This window comes from Acinonyx jubatus, chromosome C2, assembly GCF_027475565.1.
Source record: "Acinonyx jubatus isolate Ajub_Pintada_27869175 chromosome C2, VMU_Ajub_asm_v1.0, whole genome shotgun sequence".
In the NCBI taxonomy this organism is placed as follows: domain Eukaryota; kingdom Metazoa; phylum Chordata; class Mammalia; order Carnivora; family Felidae; genus Acinonyx; species Acinonyx jubatus.
This window is the reverse complement of record NC_069384.1, coordinates 102963591-102977403: the sequence shown is the minus strand read 5'-3', so window position 1 is coordinate 102977403 and position 13813 is coordinate 102963591. Positions and strand designations below refer to the sequence as shown.

Sequence of the window (13813 nt, the reverse complement as noted above, 5' to 3'; positions counted from 1 at the left end):
TTTTGCATCTCTGTCCCTGGGACATTGATTGTTGTCTGGAGACATTTTGGGTTGTTACAGCTGAGGGTATGGGGGAATGCTATTAGGATCTGGTGTGTAAGAGGTCGGAGATGCTATTAAACATCCTGTGATGCCCACCATAGACCCCTGCAACAAAGAATATCCAGCCCTAAATGTCAGCGTTGCTGTTGATTAACCCTGCATAGTTAAAAACTGAGTAAGACTCTTCTTCAATGGCTGGCATTTGCCCTGTTGTAATCCAAAACTTTGGACATAATTCTAGGCTTAAATCCTCTCTACGACTTGAAACTAATACTGCATACATTTGGAAGGACCTGATAATTGAAAGAATAAAATGTTTTATATAAATACATAGTTTAGTTTAAACACTAACTTAGTTTAAAGCAGTAATTTATACATAACTGAAGGTTATAGAGAAAAAAAACAAGCTCTTTGGATAGTGTTTTACTTCGTGTTTGATAATCATGTTCGTTGTGTTGTCAGACTACAGAAGAGTGACAGTATATAAAAATATTAAAAGTTATGCCTTTCAATGACTAAATTTAAGGTGAGCTGTTTTATTTTTAAGGTTGGGTTTTTTGTTTTGGGTTTGGGGTTTTGTTGTGTGTGGGATTTTTAATGTTTATTTTTGAGGTGGGGGGGAGGGACAGAGAGAGAAGGAGTCAGGATCTGAAGTGGGCTCTGTGCCAACAGGAGAGAGCCTGATGGGGGGCTTGAACTCACAAGCCATAAGAGCATAACCTGAGTCAAAGTCAGGTGCCCCTGTTTGTGTTTTGTTGTTTTTGTTTTTAAGTATACTTCATGACCAACATGGGGCTTGAACTCAAAACTCTCAGATAGAGAGTTGCATGCTCTACCAACGGAGCCTGCCAGGAGCCCCAAGGTTTTGTGTGGTTTGTTTTTGTTTACTTTATATTTATGTGGGAGCTTTTGGTAACTTTGACTCTGTCATTACATTAACAAGATACACCCCCAGGTTTTTGAGGTTTATTCATATTTAAATATTTTGAATATTTAAATTGAGGAAGTAATAGGTTTTTTGTGTGTTTTTCTTGATTTTTTTTCACCTTTGCTATTTGCTGAAATAAAGGCCTGTATTTTTTTTCTACTTTACTCTTCCTTTTCTTGTGTTGTAATAGCACAGGCAACTACTCCTGTGAAGTAAAGTAGCAGCATTTTGCCTGAGCATGTTCAGACAAAATTTTCTCCACCATGAAACTAAATGGCTGCCTGGCAGTCAGCCTTGAAGGTTACTGATTGTGGGTTTTTTTTCTTCTTTTCTGTTTGTAATTGAGTTGCATAAATACAAATATATAATGTTAATCTAAGAATTTTAATCACACTTCAAAGCTGTTATATTAATGATTGCAAATAAAAGTTTTCCAATTTCATATGTACCAGGAGCTTTCGTTAGTTTTCAGTCAGTTGGTTATCTTCTCTTATTACCATGAGGAATAGGTAATTTCCTTTTTTATTTAATGGTCTTGTTTTTAGAAAGTTTTAGAACATTAAGTTTGAGACATCCTTATAAATCTTAGCACTTCTTGAGGCGCTCATAACCCCAGGTTTATAGAGAAAGTTTAATAATAAACCATCTTGGGACAGGATTCCTACTGCAGTTAAGCCATGAAGGATCTTGAAAATTCTTTGTTTTAGAACAGGAGCTCTAATTATGTTAACTAACAATTGGTAATGTTGCCAAAGTAATTATAGATTATATGAATACCTTGCTCAGTTTTGCCTTATACAAAAGTTAATACTTTTTTTATATATATATATATTGAATGAAATTTTAAGCTAGGGAATCTTTCTTTGGCTGTATACATGTATGTGAATGTATATTACAATTTGGTAAGAGTTTATGTAAGGGAGTATAAACATACATTTCTTACCATCAGGGAAGATGAAAACTATCAAAAACATTTTTGTTTATATCTTATTAAATTTCTTTAAGTACTGGTTTCTATCATTTATTTGTTCATTAGTATTGGGTTTGTTAATTGTTCCTAATTCTCACTTAAGATTGTTGTAGCTAAACATGAAGCGAATGTGTAATACAACTTTTTTTTTTTAAGGGTGAAGTTGAACAAATCGCTATGATGAAGCCAAAAGGCCAGACTGAACATGATGAGGGTATGCTTGAATATTTAGAAGATATAATTGGTTGCGGACGGCTAAATGAGCCTATTAAAGTCTTGTGTCGGAGAGTTGAAATATTAAATGAACATCGAGGAGAGAAGGTGAATCTTCTATAGATTGTTCTTGTAAATCAGACTGTTTTGCTTATTGAACTAATTCTACTGAGTCAGATATTAAGTTTATAATAGATCATATTTATTGAAAAACTCTTTACTGTTTTAGATTGAATTTTATATTTCTTATTTACCTTTAATTGAGCAGTGTTTTATTAATATGGTAGATATTTTTGCCTCATGTTGGTATATTTGAAATTCAGGTATATACATGTGTAATATATTTGAATAATCCATACACTTTAAATTTTTGTAGTTAAACAGAGTTAAGCTGGTAGAAAAGGAAAAGGATGCCTTAGAAGGAGAGAAAAACATAGCCATTAAATTTCTTACCTTGGAAAATGAAATATTCAGAAAAAAGAATCATGTCTGTCAATATTACATGTAAGTACATTAATTTATCAATTTTTATTAGTTTCTGACATTAAGCCCTTTTTTCTGTATTACAGAAAAATAAAGACTGAAGTAGAAAAAAAACTAAAAATTGTTTTGTAATGAGTATGTTAAATTAATTTTTTACCATAGTACTAATGGTAATTGGTTTAATTTTTAATTGTTTTAATTTTTATAATTTTAATTCCAGTATAATTAACATGCCATTATATTGGCTTCAGGTGTACACTGTAGTGATTCAACAATTTTATACTTGATTGAACAATTTTATATCCTGTACTCATCATGATCTGTATACTTTTAATCCTCTTCACCTCTTTCATCCTCCACCCACCTCCCCTTTGGGTAACCATCAGTCCTCTTCAGTTAAGAATGTCTTTTTTGGTTTATCTTTTTTTTCTGTGTTTGCTTCTTAAATTCCATATATGCATGAAATCATATGATAGTTGTCTTTCTCTGACTTATTTCATTTAATGTTATATTCTCTAGATCCATCCATGTTATTATAAATGGCAAGATTTCATTCTTTTGTGGCTAATATTCCTGTGTGTGTGTGTGTATCACATCTTTTCTATCCATTCATCTATTAATGGACACTTGGGCTGCTTCCATAGTTTGACACTTGTAAATAACGCTGCAATAAACATAGGAGTGCATATATCATTTCAAATTGGTGTTTTCAGATACTTTGGGTAAATTGCAGTAGTGGAATTACTGGGTCATATGGTAATTCTAGTTTTCAATTTTTTGAGGAATCTACATACTGTTTTCCACAGGGGCTGCACCAGTTTGCATTCCTACCAATAATGCATGAGTGTTCCTTTTTACCCCACATCTATGCCAACATTGTTATTTCTTGTGGTTTTGATTTTCATTCCCCTCATGATGAATGATGTTGAACATCTTTTCACGTGTCTTTTGGTCATCTGGATGTCGTCTTTTGAGAAATATCTGTTATGTCTATTTGGTTTTTTAGTGTTGATTGGTAGAAGTACTTGCATAAGTTCTTTATTTGGATACTAACCCTTGATCAGATGTGTCATTCACAAATATCTTCTCATATTCAGTAGGTTCTCTTTTAGTTTTGTTGATTGTTTCATTTTTTGTGAGGAAGCTTTTTATGTCTTCGCAATAATTTAATTCTGTTTTTGCTTCCCTCCCCTCAGGAGACATACCTAGAAAAATGTTGCTACTGCCAAAGTCATAAAAATTACTGCCTGTGCTCTCATCTAGAACTTCTGTGGTTTTAGGGCTTTAATCCACTTTGAGTTTATTTTTGTGTATGGTATAAGACGGTGATCCAGTTTCATTCTTTTGCATATAGCTGTCCAGTTTTTCCAATACCATTTGTTGATACTGTCTTTTTCCCATTGCATGTTTTTCCCTACTTTGTCAGAGATTAATTGACCATATAAGCAGGCATTTATATCTGGGCTCTCTGTTCTGTTCCATTGATGGATATGGCTATTTTTGTGCTGCCAGTACCATACTGATTTGATTGCTACAGCTCTGTAATATGTCTTGAAATCTGGGATTGTGATACCTCCTGTTTTGTTCTTTTTCAAGATTGCATTGGCTATTCGGAGTCTTTTGTGGTTCCATACAAATTTTAGGGAGTATTCTGCTCTGAAAAATGCTGTGGGTGTTTTGATAGGAATTGCATTAAATCCATAGATTGCTTTCGGTATTATGGACATTTTAACAGTATTTGCTTTCAGTCCATGGGCATGGGATATCTTTCCATTTGTTTGTGTCATCTTCAGTTTTTTAGTTTTATAGTTTTCAGAGTACAGGTCTTTCACTTCCTTGATAGTTTAATTCCAGGTATTTTAGTTTGTGGTGCAGTTGTAAATGAGATTATTTTTTTTAGTTTCTCTTTCTGCTGCTTCATTATTAGTGCGTAGAAATGCAATGGATTTCTGTATATTGATTTTGATCTTATGATCTTAATGAATTCTTTTATCACGTCTAGTAGTTTCTTGTTTAGAGTCTGTTAAGGTTTCCATATATAATATCATGTCATCTGCAGATAGTGAAAATTATACTTCTTCCTTACCAATTTGGATGCCTTTTACTTCTTTTTCTTGTCTGATTGCTATGACTAGGACTTCCAGTACTATGTTGAATAAAAGTGGTGAGAGTGGACATCCTGAACTTAGGAGAAAAGCCCTCCAGTTTTCCCCACTAAGATGTTTGCTATGGGTTTTTCATATAAGTCCTTTGTTATGTTGAGTCTTGTTCCTTGTAGACCTACTTTCTTGAGGATTTTTATCATGAATGGATGTTGTACTTTGTCACGTGCTTTTTTTGCATCTGTTGAAATGATCATGTGGTTTTTATCCTTTTTCTTATTCATGTAATGTATTGTGTTGATTGATTTGCAAATGTTAAACCACCCTTGCATCATGGGAATAAATCCCACTTGATCATAGTGAATGACTTTTTAAAATACATTGTTGGATTTGGTTTGCTTAATATTATGTTGTACATTTTTGCACCTATGTTCATCAGAGATCTTAGCCTGTAGTTCTTTGTAGTGTCTTTACCTGGTTTTAGTATCAGGGTAATGCTGGTCTCATACTAGAATGTATTTGGAATTTTTCCTTCCTCTTCTGTTTTTGGAATAGTTTGAGAAGAATAAGTATTAACTCTTCTTTTAAGTGTTTGGTAGAATTCACCTATGAAACTGGTCCTGGACTTGCATTTGTGGGAGTTTTTTGATTACTGATTCAATTTCATGGCTGATAATCAGTCTGCTTCAAATTTCCTAATTCTTCATACTTCAGTTTTAGGAGATTATGTTTCTAGGAATTTATCTATGCTAGGTTGTCCAATTTGTTGGCATATAATTTTTTTCATAACATTATCTTAATAATCCTTTGTATGGTGTCGGTTATTTCTCTTTCATTTCTGATTATGTTTGAATCCTCTCTCTCTTTGATAATTCTTGCTAAAGGCTTATCAATTTCATTGATCTTTTCAAAGAACCAGCTCCTGATTTCATTGATCTGTTTGTTTTTACATTGATCTATTTTGTTTTCACTCTAATCTTGATCATTTCCTTCTACTGATTTTGATTTTGTTCTTTTCTAGCTCTTTTAAGTGTAAGGTTACATTGTTTATTTGAGATTGGTTTTGCTTCTTGAGCTGGGTCTGTATTGCTCTAAAGTTTCCTCTTAGAACTGCTTTTGCTGCATCCCAAAGATTTTGAAAACACTGTGTTTTCATTTGTCTTCATGTATTTTTTTTTTTTTTTTAATTCTCTCTGATTTCTTGGTCAACCCCATTCATTGTTTAATGAATGCTATTTAACTTCCATGTGTTTGTGTTCTTTCCACATTTTTTCTTGTGGTTGGTTTCTGTTTCATAGTGCTGTGGTCAGAAAAGATGCATGGTCTGACTTGTATCTTTTTTAACTTCTTGAGGATTGTTTTGTGACCTAAAATGTGATGTGTTTTGGAGAATGATCTGTGTGCACTTGAAAAGTGTTTTCTGCTATTTTAGGATGGAATGTTAGGAATACATCTGTTAGATCCATCTGGTCCAGTGTATCTTTTGAAGCCACTGTTTCCTTGTGGATTTTTGTACATCAATGGATAGATGTAACTGGGGTGTTAAAAATCTCCTACTTTTGTTGTATTACCATTATTACTTCCTTTATGTTTGTTAACAGTTGCTTTATGTATTTGGGTGCTTGCTGTTGGATGCATAAATATTTCCAATTGTTTTTATCTTCTCCTTGGATTGTTCCCTTCAGTAGGATTATATAGTGTCCTTCTTTGTCTCTTGTTACAGTCTTTGTTTTAAAGTCTATTTTGTTTGATACAAGTATTGCTACACTTTCTTTTCACTTCCATTTGAATGATAATTGCTTTTCTATCCCTTCAGGTTCAATCTGCATCTTTAGGTTTGAAATGAGTCTCTTGTAGCAGCATCTAGATGGTCTTGCTTTTTTATCCATTCTGTCCCCCTATGTCTCCCCTATGGGAGCCTGCAGTCCATTTACATTCAAAGTACTTATTGACAGATATGTACTTGTTTTATGGTTTTTTCTGTAGTTCTTTTCTATTCTTGCTCTTCTCAAGAAAGCTTGCCAGCTTTCGTTAGTAATATACTTGGATTCCTTTCTCGCGCATTAAGTTAATGGTCACTTCAGTGCACACATTCTTTACTCCTTTCCTGCCACATTTTGGGTATATGGTGCCATACTTTATTTACATCCTTTTATTTTGTGAATGCTTTGACTGGTTTTCATAGATATACTTAATTTCCTGCTTTTGTACTTAATACTTTTCTTACTGACATTTCTTGTCAGGCTGGTTTAGTGGTCATGAATTCCTTTAATCAAGTTTGGGAAACTATCCTTCTGTTCTAAACGATAGCCTTGCTGGATAGAGTTTTCTTGGCTGCAGGTTTTTCCGTCAGCATTTTTTGAGTATATCATGCCACTCCATTCTGGCCTGCAGTTTCTGCTGAAAAATCTGCTAATAGCTTTATGGGGTTTCCATTTTATGTAACTTTTCTTTTCTCTTGCTGATTTTAAAAGTCTTTCTTTATCACTACTTTTTTCTATTTTAATTACTATCTGTCTTGGTGGGGATCCCCTTGGGTTTATTTTTGAGGGGCTCTCTGTGCTTCCTTGATCTAGATTTCTGTTTCCCCAAGTTTGGGAAGTTTTCACTATTCTTCCAGTGCAATTTCTGCCCCCTTTTCTGTCTCTTCTCCTGAGACCCCTATGATGTGAATGTTATTTCATTTGATGCTGTTACTGAGTTCCCTAAGTCTCTTCATTTACTATTTTTTTCTCCTTTTCAGTTTGATGTTTTCCATTACTCTGTCTTCCAGGTCAGTGATCCTTCTGCTTCCTCTATTCTACTATATATTCTCTTTAGTGCATTTTTAGTTTCAGTTGTTGAGCTCTTCATCTCTGATTGGTGCTTTTTTAGGTTTTCTGTCTCTTTGTATTGAGGGTCTCAGTGAGATTCTCCCTTCTTTTCCTCAAGTCCAATTAGGATCTTTGTGAGCATTACTTTAAATTATCAGGTATATTGCTTCTCTCGGTTTTGTTTAGCTCTCTTGTGATTTTGTCCTGTCCTTTCATTTGGGACCTATTTTTGTGTCACCTCATTTTGTCCAACTCTCTAGGTTTTCCTATGTGTTAGGATAGTCAGCTACGTCTTCTGCTCTTGGAAGTAGTGGCTTTATGAAGAAAAGGTCCTATAGTGTCCTGCAATGCAATGTCCCCTGTTCACCAGAACTTGGCACTTCAGGGGTGTCTCATATGTGTTGCATGTAACCCCACTGTGGGTCTGAGCTGCATGTGCCTTCAGTCCAGTCATGTGCAATGGCTCACTCTGCCTGTTGGGCAAGGTTTGTTCCCTGTGTTGTTAGTGGGCCAATCTGGGGCCACTTGAGTCAGACAGGCATTTGCCAGAGATGCAGTAGCACCAAACTGCAGGACACTTTCCCTGTTATCCCTTGAGAAGTTTTCATTGGTGGGCAGGGCCTGCAGCCAGACCAAATGACTGCTCCCAGCCCACTGCTGAGGCTCAAGTCAAACTGGTGTGTGTGGTTACCTTCCCCTCTCCTCAGGACAGGTGGCACTTTGGTGTGGTGCTGGCTCCTGTCTGTGCTCCTTGCACATTGCCAGGCTTGTGGCACCACTTTGGATAGGCTTTGGCCAAGGGCATGCTGGAGGGGGCAGGACTGGAGGAGAATTGGGGTGGGGGTGGGGGTTGAGGAAGCTCTTCGCAAGATAGATGGAGAGTATTGGCACTGCACTGGTTCCCGAAGGTGTCTCTGTATCTAGGCTGGGAGATAGGGGAGAAAAATGGTGCCTGCCAGCTCTCTTGTTTCTCCTTAATATATCTGCCCTCCGTTACATGCTCTGAGATTAGTAAATAAATTTCTTTCACATATACTTCAGTCTTTCAAACTGTTGCTTCTATGCTCTATCTCCATGGGACTTTTTGTTGTGCTGTCTCTTTAAGGGTCGCAGTCTCTGTTTCCTCTCAACCTCCCATCTGATTTTTCCAGGTGTGACATCCCACTGATTATAAGAACTCTCAAAATTAGTTCCCTCTAGTTTTTAAAGCCAAATGGGGAGTTGTCTTCCCCATGCCTGAGATTCTTGTAGTGAGGGTCTGTTTTTCTCCCTTTTTCATGCTCATAGCATTCCTCCCTCCCAAGAACAGTTCCAATGGGTCCCTTTAGCCCCAACCACCTTCTCCACCCTTCCCACCCTCTTTAGTGTGGCCTCTTCTCTACATGTAGCTGTGGAGAGTGTTCTGCCAGTCTTCCTCATTTTCTGGGTTTACACTGATAAGGGTGTTAATCTAGTTGTAGCCTTGGGACGAGGAGAACTTAAGATCATCCTACCTGCCACCTTTCCCTGAAGTCCTCAAAGTTGACTTTTAAGTATTCTACTTTAAGTTGGGAGGTGGGTTCACAAGTGTTTATTAATGTACTTAATAGTTCTACACATACATTCTCTGTAATGCATGTAATAGCCGATCTAATTTTGTTTGTATGGAACCAATTTTGTTCCTAATTCTAGCTTTGACCCTGAATTAGGTCTGTACTGCAGTACCCCCTGTGCTTCACCCTGTAGCCCTAGGTAGTTAATTGTAAATTGGTTGTAGTTAAGAATAGTGTAGAAACCACTAATTTTACTAAGTTATGACACAATTTTAGAAATGGCATTTTAGGATCTCTGATTTTTCTTTTCCTTTTTCTAGTTATGATCTGCAGAAACGAATTGCTGAAATGGAAACTCAAAAGGAAAAAATTCATGAAGATACCAAAGAAATTAATGAGAAGAGCAATATACTGTCAAATGAAATGAAAGCTAAGAATAAAGCTGTAAAAGATGTAGAAAAGTAATAATCTCTTGGAAAGTACTAAAGTGTTTAGGTTGAGTTGTTTTTACGTGTGTGTATTTTATATATATATACACATATATATAAACTTTCTGCCAGCACATAAATGTAATGCCAACTGTAATTTGCCAACTTATAAAATGGTCTCCTTTTTCAGAAAAAGAATAAAAAACTTAATTGTCCTGCATCCAGTTGATCATCACAAATTCAGTGCACAACACTCGTCCTAAATTAACAGAAGATGCTGCCTCCTAGTGGCAGAACACAATAATACACGGCAAAAAAAAAATTTAACCTGGCAGCTTAGTTGTCTTAAGAATAAACAGTCCACACATCTTAAGAATTAGGTTACTCTAATTCTTAATTAGTAATTAGGTTACTTTTTTTTTTTTTTTTTTTTTTTAAGTTTCATCATGACCCTTCTCTATGCCTTCTCACAGTATTTGGTGACACCAGTATCTCTTACCTATGTGATTTTTTTTTCTTTAAAATGAGTTTTACATTGTGGTAATGTATTTCTATACCTTGACTCTATAGTAACCAGGAAATGTAGTATTTCCCATCCAGTTTAGAAAGGCAAAGCAACTCTTGTAATCATATTTTAATGGCTCCCTCAAATTTAGTGGAAGGAGAGGACCAGTTTGAAAATGGTTAGCTCTAGAATCTTACCTTGTAAGAGCTTGGACACATTTACAGAGGCAGTGTCCCAGGCAGAACATGTAGCATGACTTTGAAATAAATGAATATCTAAAATAGTGACTAATAATTCTCTTTATTTGTTAGGAAACTGAATAAAATTACAAAATTTATTGAGGAAAACAAAGAAAAATTTACACAGCTAGATTTAGAAGATGTTCAAGTTAGGGAAAAATTAAAACATGCTTCAAGTAAAGCCAAAAAACTGGAGAAACAACTTCAAAAAGATAAAGAGAAGGTAGGTTTTGAAAGAAATCTTACAAATTTCATATCTGAATATCAGATTTAATTTTCATTATTTTTCATGGATGTGCCACTCCCTCATTTTTTAAGAAAATGAGTTGGGATTCTGAATATTAAGTGTTCTAGGATTTATCTCTGATTGTGACTTTTTTTTTTCTCCAAAGGTAAATTTTGCATTCATTGGCTTTGAGATTTAGAGTTTATGTTTCTGTGGCATATATTGTCGGGAAAATACTTATCAAGTCACCAATTCTGTTTGATAGTAAACAACATAGTTTTCCTTTTCTTAATATAATGGTTTAAAGAGATGTTTTTGGTTATGTATTCTGAAATTTTAAAAACATTACCTGCCTCCTAGAGAGTATCAGAATAAGAGTTCTCTCTTGGAAAGGAGGGAAGGGGAAACTCAAAAATCTACAGAGGGTGGATTAGCTATTCTGAGGTTTTAAAAACGATTAAGTTTGGAACAGAACGCATTATTTCCTAGGAATCAGTCCCTAATGATCAATTGGCAGTCTTTCAAACTATTTTCTTAACTAACAGATACTAATAGATATGACATCTAAGTCCCTTCTCCCAAAAAAGGCTTTGTACCATATAATTACATGTTAGTTATAATATAGGCTCTCCTTTATGTTGTATTTTTCCAAATGCATTTGTTTACAAAATACTTTCCACTCAGTATGGGAATAAATCTTGTGCAAATCAGTGTTTGAGGGTCATCATTTTTGGGAAATGTTGAACTCTGGTGCTGGATAATCTGAACAAACCAACGTGGATTTGAGGGTAATGCTTAAATTGGACAGACTAAGCCACCTATAACTATGATAGAGGTATTAGTCTTTAGGCATCAAATGTCAATAAGTGGTTATTACCAAAGGTATTAATGGAATAAGATTACTCCTACGTGGTGACTCTGGAAGGGTAATGTTGTGAAAGATTTTAGGATTTCGGGGAGGCCACGGGGTGTAAAAGTCATCCATGGTAAGTTTCAATATACCATGAAGGACAGTTTAGGAAATTCCACATAGCCAGAGTATATTAATTGGTGAAGAAGGATAGTTATAGCCTGAAAGTAGAACAGAAGGAAGAAAGACCTGAACGCCAGCCAGGGAGAATTCTCTTCCATAACAAATGAGGAATTCATAGAATTTACTGTTAAATTAAGAGCACAGAAATTGCAGTAAATGGTTAAAGTATTTGCTAAAGCCAGCTAGTTCAAGTCAAATTACAAAGGAAACCACAAAGACTTAGAGGATACTGAGAAATGCTTTTAAATAAGCCAAATACTGATGATACTGGATAGCCTAAAGGTACATGCTCCTCCAAGTTTAATTTGTTTTACAATCTTAGGTTGAAGAATTTAAAAGTATACCTGCCAAGAGTGAGAAAATCATAAATGAGACAACAACTCGAAATAGTGCCCTTGAGAAGGAAAAAGAGAAAGAAGAAGAAAAATTGAAAGAAGTTATGGATAGCCTTAAACAGGAAACACAAGGGCTTCAAAAAGAAAAAGAAGTAAGATTCTTTATCAGTTGGTGTCTAGGTGCCTTTTTTTTTTTAACTTGAAGGATGTTTTTGTGTGGTAATAGTAAAAACTCAACTGTTAGAAAAATTTTAGACTTACAATATCTAGCATTCATAAAAGTAGCTTAAATTCTTTTTGTTTTCTACTTTCCCGTTTTAAAAAAAAAGTTAACTAAATGAGAATTTATGGTGGAGGCAGGAAATGCCCTTATTTGATTTCATCAAATAGCTTTTTGTCTTCTCTTAATTAGTTAACACCTGTAAAAACATGGAACCACACTAACCACAAGTTGATAAGTACCTTTCTTTTCTCCTGTAGCGCTTGTATAATAGTTTATGGCTCTTGAGTCAGTTCTTGGTTTGAAATCCTACATCAGTCATTATCTCTCTGTATAGGCTGTTAGGTCTCAAAGTCCTCTTTCTCAAAATGGAAGAAAATATTACCCATCTTGTGAATCTTTAAAAATGTACATACTCTTACATAAAGTGCCTAGAAAGTAAGAAATTAATAAAAATGTTAGCTATTTTAGCACTTCATTAATAGGAGTATGAGGTTGTCATATTGATATGTCTTATCAACCCAATGAGAGTATAAAGCATGAAGCTTAGCTGTCTTTGTTTATATTCACAGCCTTTTTGACAGAACTGAGTATGCTGAGTAGAAATTGTAAAAGGTGAACCTGGGTGGCTCAGTTGGTTATGTCTGACTTGATTTGGGCTCAGGTTGTGATCTCACGGTTTGTGAGTTCAAGCCGCACATTGGCCTCTGCGCTGACAGGGTAGAGCCTCTTGGGATTCTCTCTCCTCCTCTCTCTGACCCTCCTGTGTATTCTCCCTCTATATCAAAATAAATATATTTTAAAAAAAGAAATTGTAATAGATAATACTAATGAGTTGAATTGATTTACATTCTATAAGTTATGTAAGACTTAAAGTACCTAAGTTATAGATTTATATACAAACTTTGTTAATTGTACTTCAGTAAAGTTGTATTGGGTTTGTGGGCTTTCTAAGCTACAGATTTAATAGATTCTGTTTTGGAATGGGGCATGTTCTAATGCCATACTACAGAACTTTATAAGTAACATGCCCATGTGATAAAATGGCAATAGGTAATGCAATAGCTTTCATGAATAGTATATATGGATACAGATTTTCACATTTGCTCATCTAATACATATTGAGTACTTCTGTGTATCTTGGCAACGTGTATTAATGACAAAGCCAGGACACCTATCCAAGTGTCTTCATTCCTCAATATAGTAGCTAAAAAGAGAGGTTCTGCCACTTGAGTGATTGCATGACTTTGAGCAAGTTACTTAAACTGTAGCCTGTTTCCTCAAAATGAGCATAATTATGATATTTACCTCATGAAATTGTTATCTTCAAGAATTGATATAGAACATTCGTAATAGGCCTAGAACATTGTGAGCAGTGTGTACATGTGTTAGTGTTCATGATTTTTACCATTTGACATTTAAACTGATTATCTGATGATTTTGCACATAACCCCATGGTCCTGGGTCTGTTCCCTTAAGTGCAAAACAAAAGGATTAAGCTTTTGTAAGTGCTTCTCTTAATGCCATTATTCTAATAAATAGATCCTTTCTACATAGTTATGGTAGCCCCAAATTTCTGCCCACTTGTCAAATATAACCAGTTTCAAGTATTACCTGGCCTTACCTCTAAAATTTACAAAGGTTCATGGGGTGCCTGGGCAGCTCAGTCAGTTGACCATGTGACTCTTGATTTCAGATCATGATGTCACAGTTTGTGAGGTCAAGCCCCTCGTTGGCTCTGTGC

At 35.1% G+C, this 13813-nt stretch overlaps 1 protein-coding gene across 1 annotated transcript in view; it reads left to right on the top strand.

The window, feature by feature from the left end:
* The window catches only part of SMC4 (structural maintenance of chromosomes 4), a 44976-nt gene that overhangs the window by 10184 nt on the left and 20979 nt on the right, over nt 1-13813 (top strand). The window contains exons 6-10 of the mRNA XM_027061517.2: nt 2097-2261; nt 2530-2657; nt 9404-9544; nt 10328-10478; nt 11837-12001. Of these exons, the coding sequence (XP_026917318.1) occupies nt 2097-2261; nt 2530-2657; nt 9404-9544; nt 10328-10478; nt 11837-12001 (750 nt within the window). The remainder of the gene's footprint in view (nt 1-2096; nt 2262-2529; nt 2658-9403; nt 9545-10327; nt 10479-11836; nt 12002-13813) is intronic.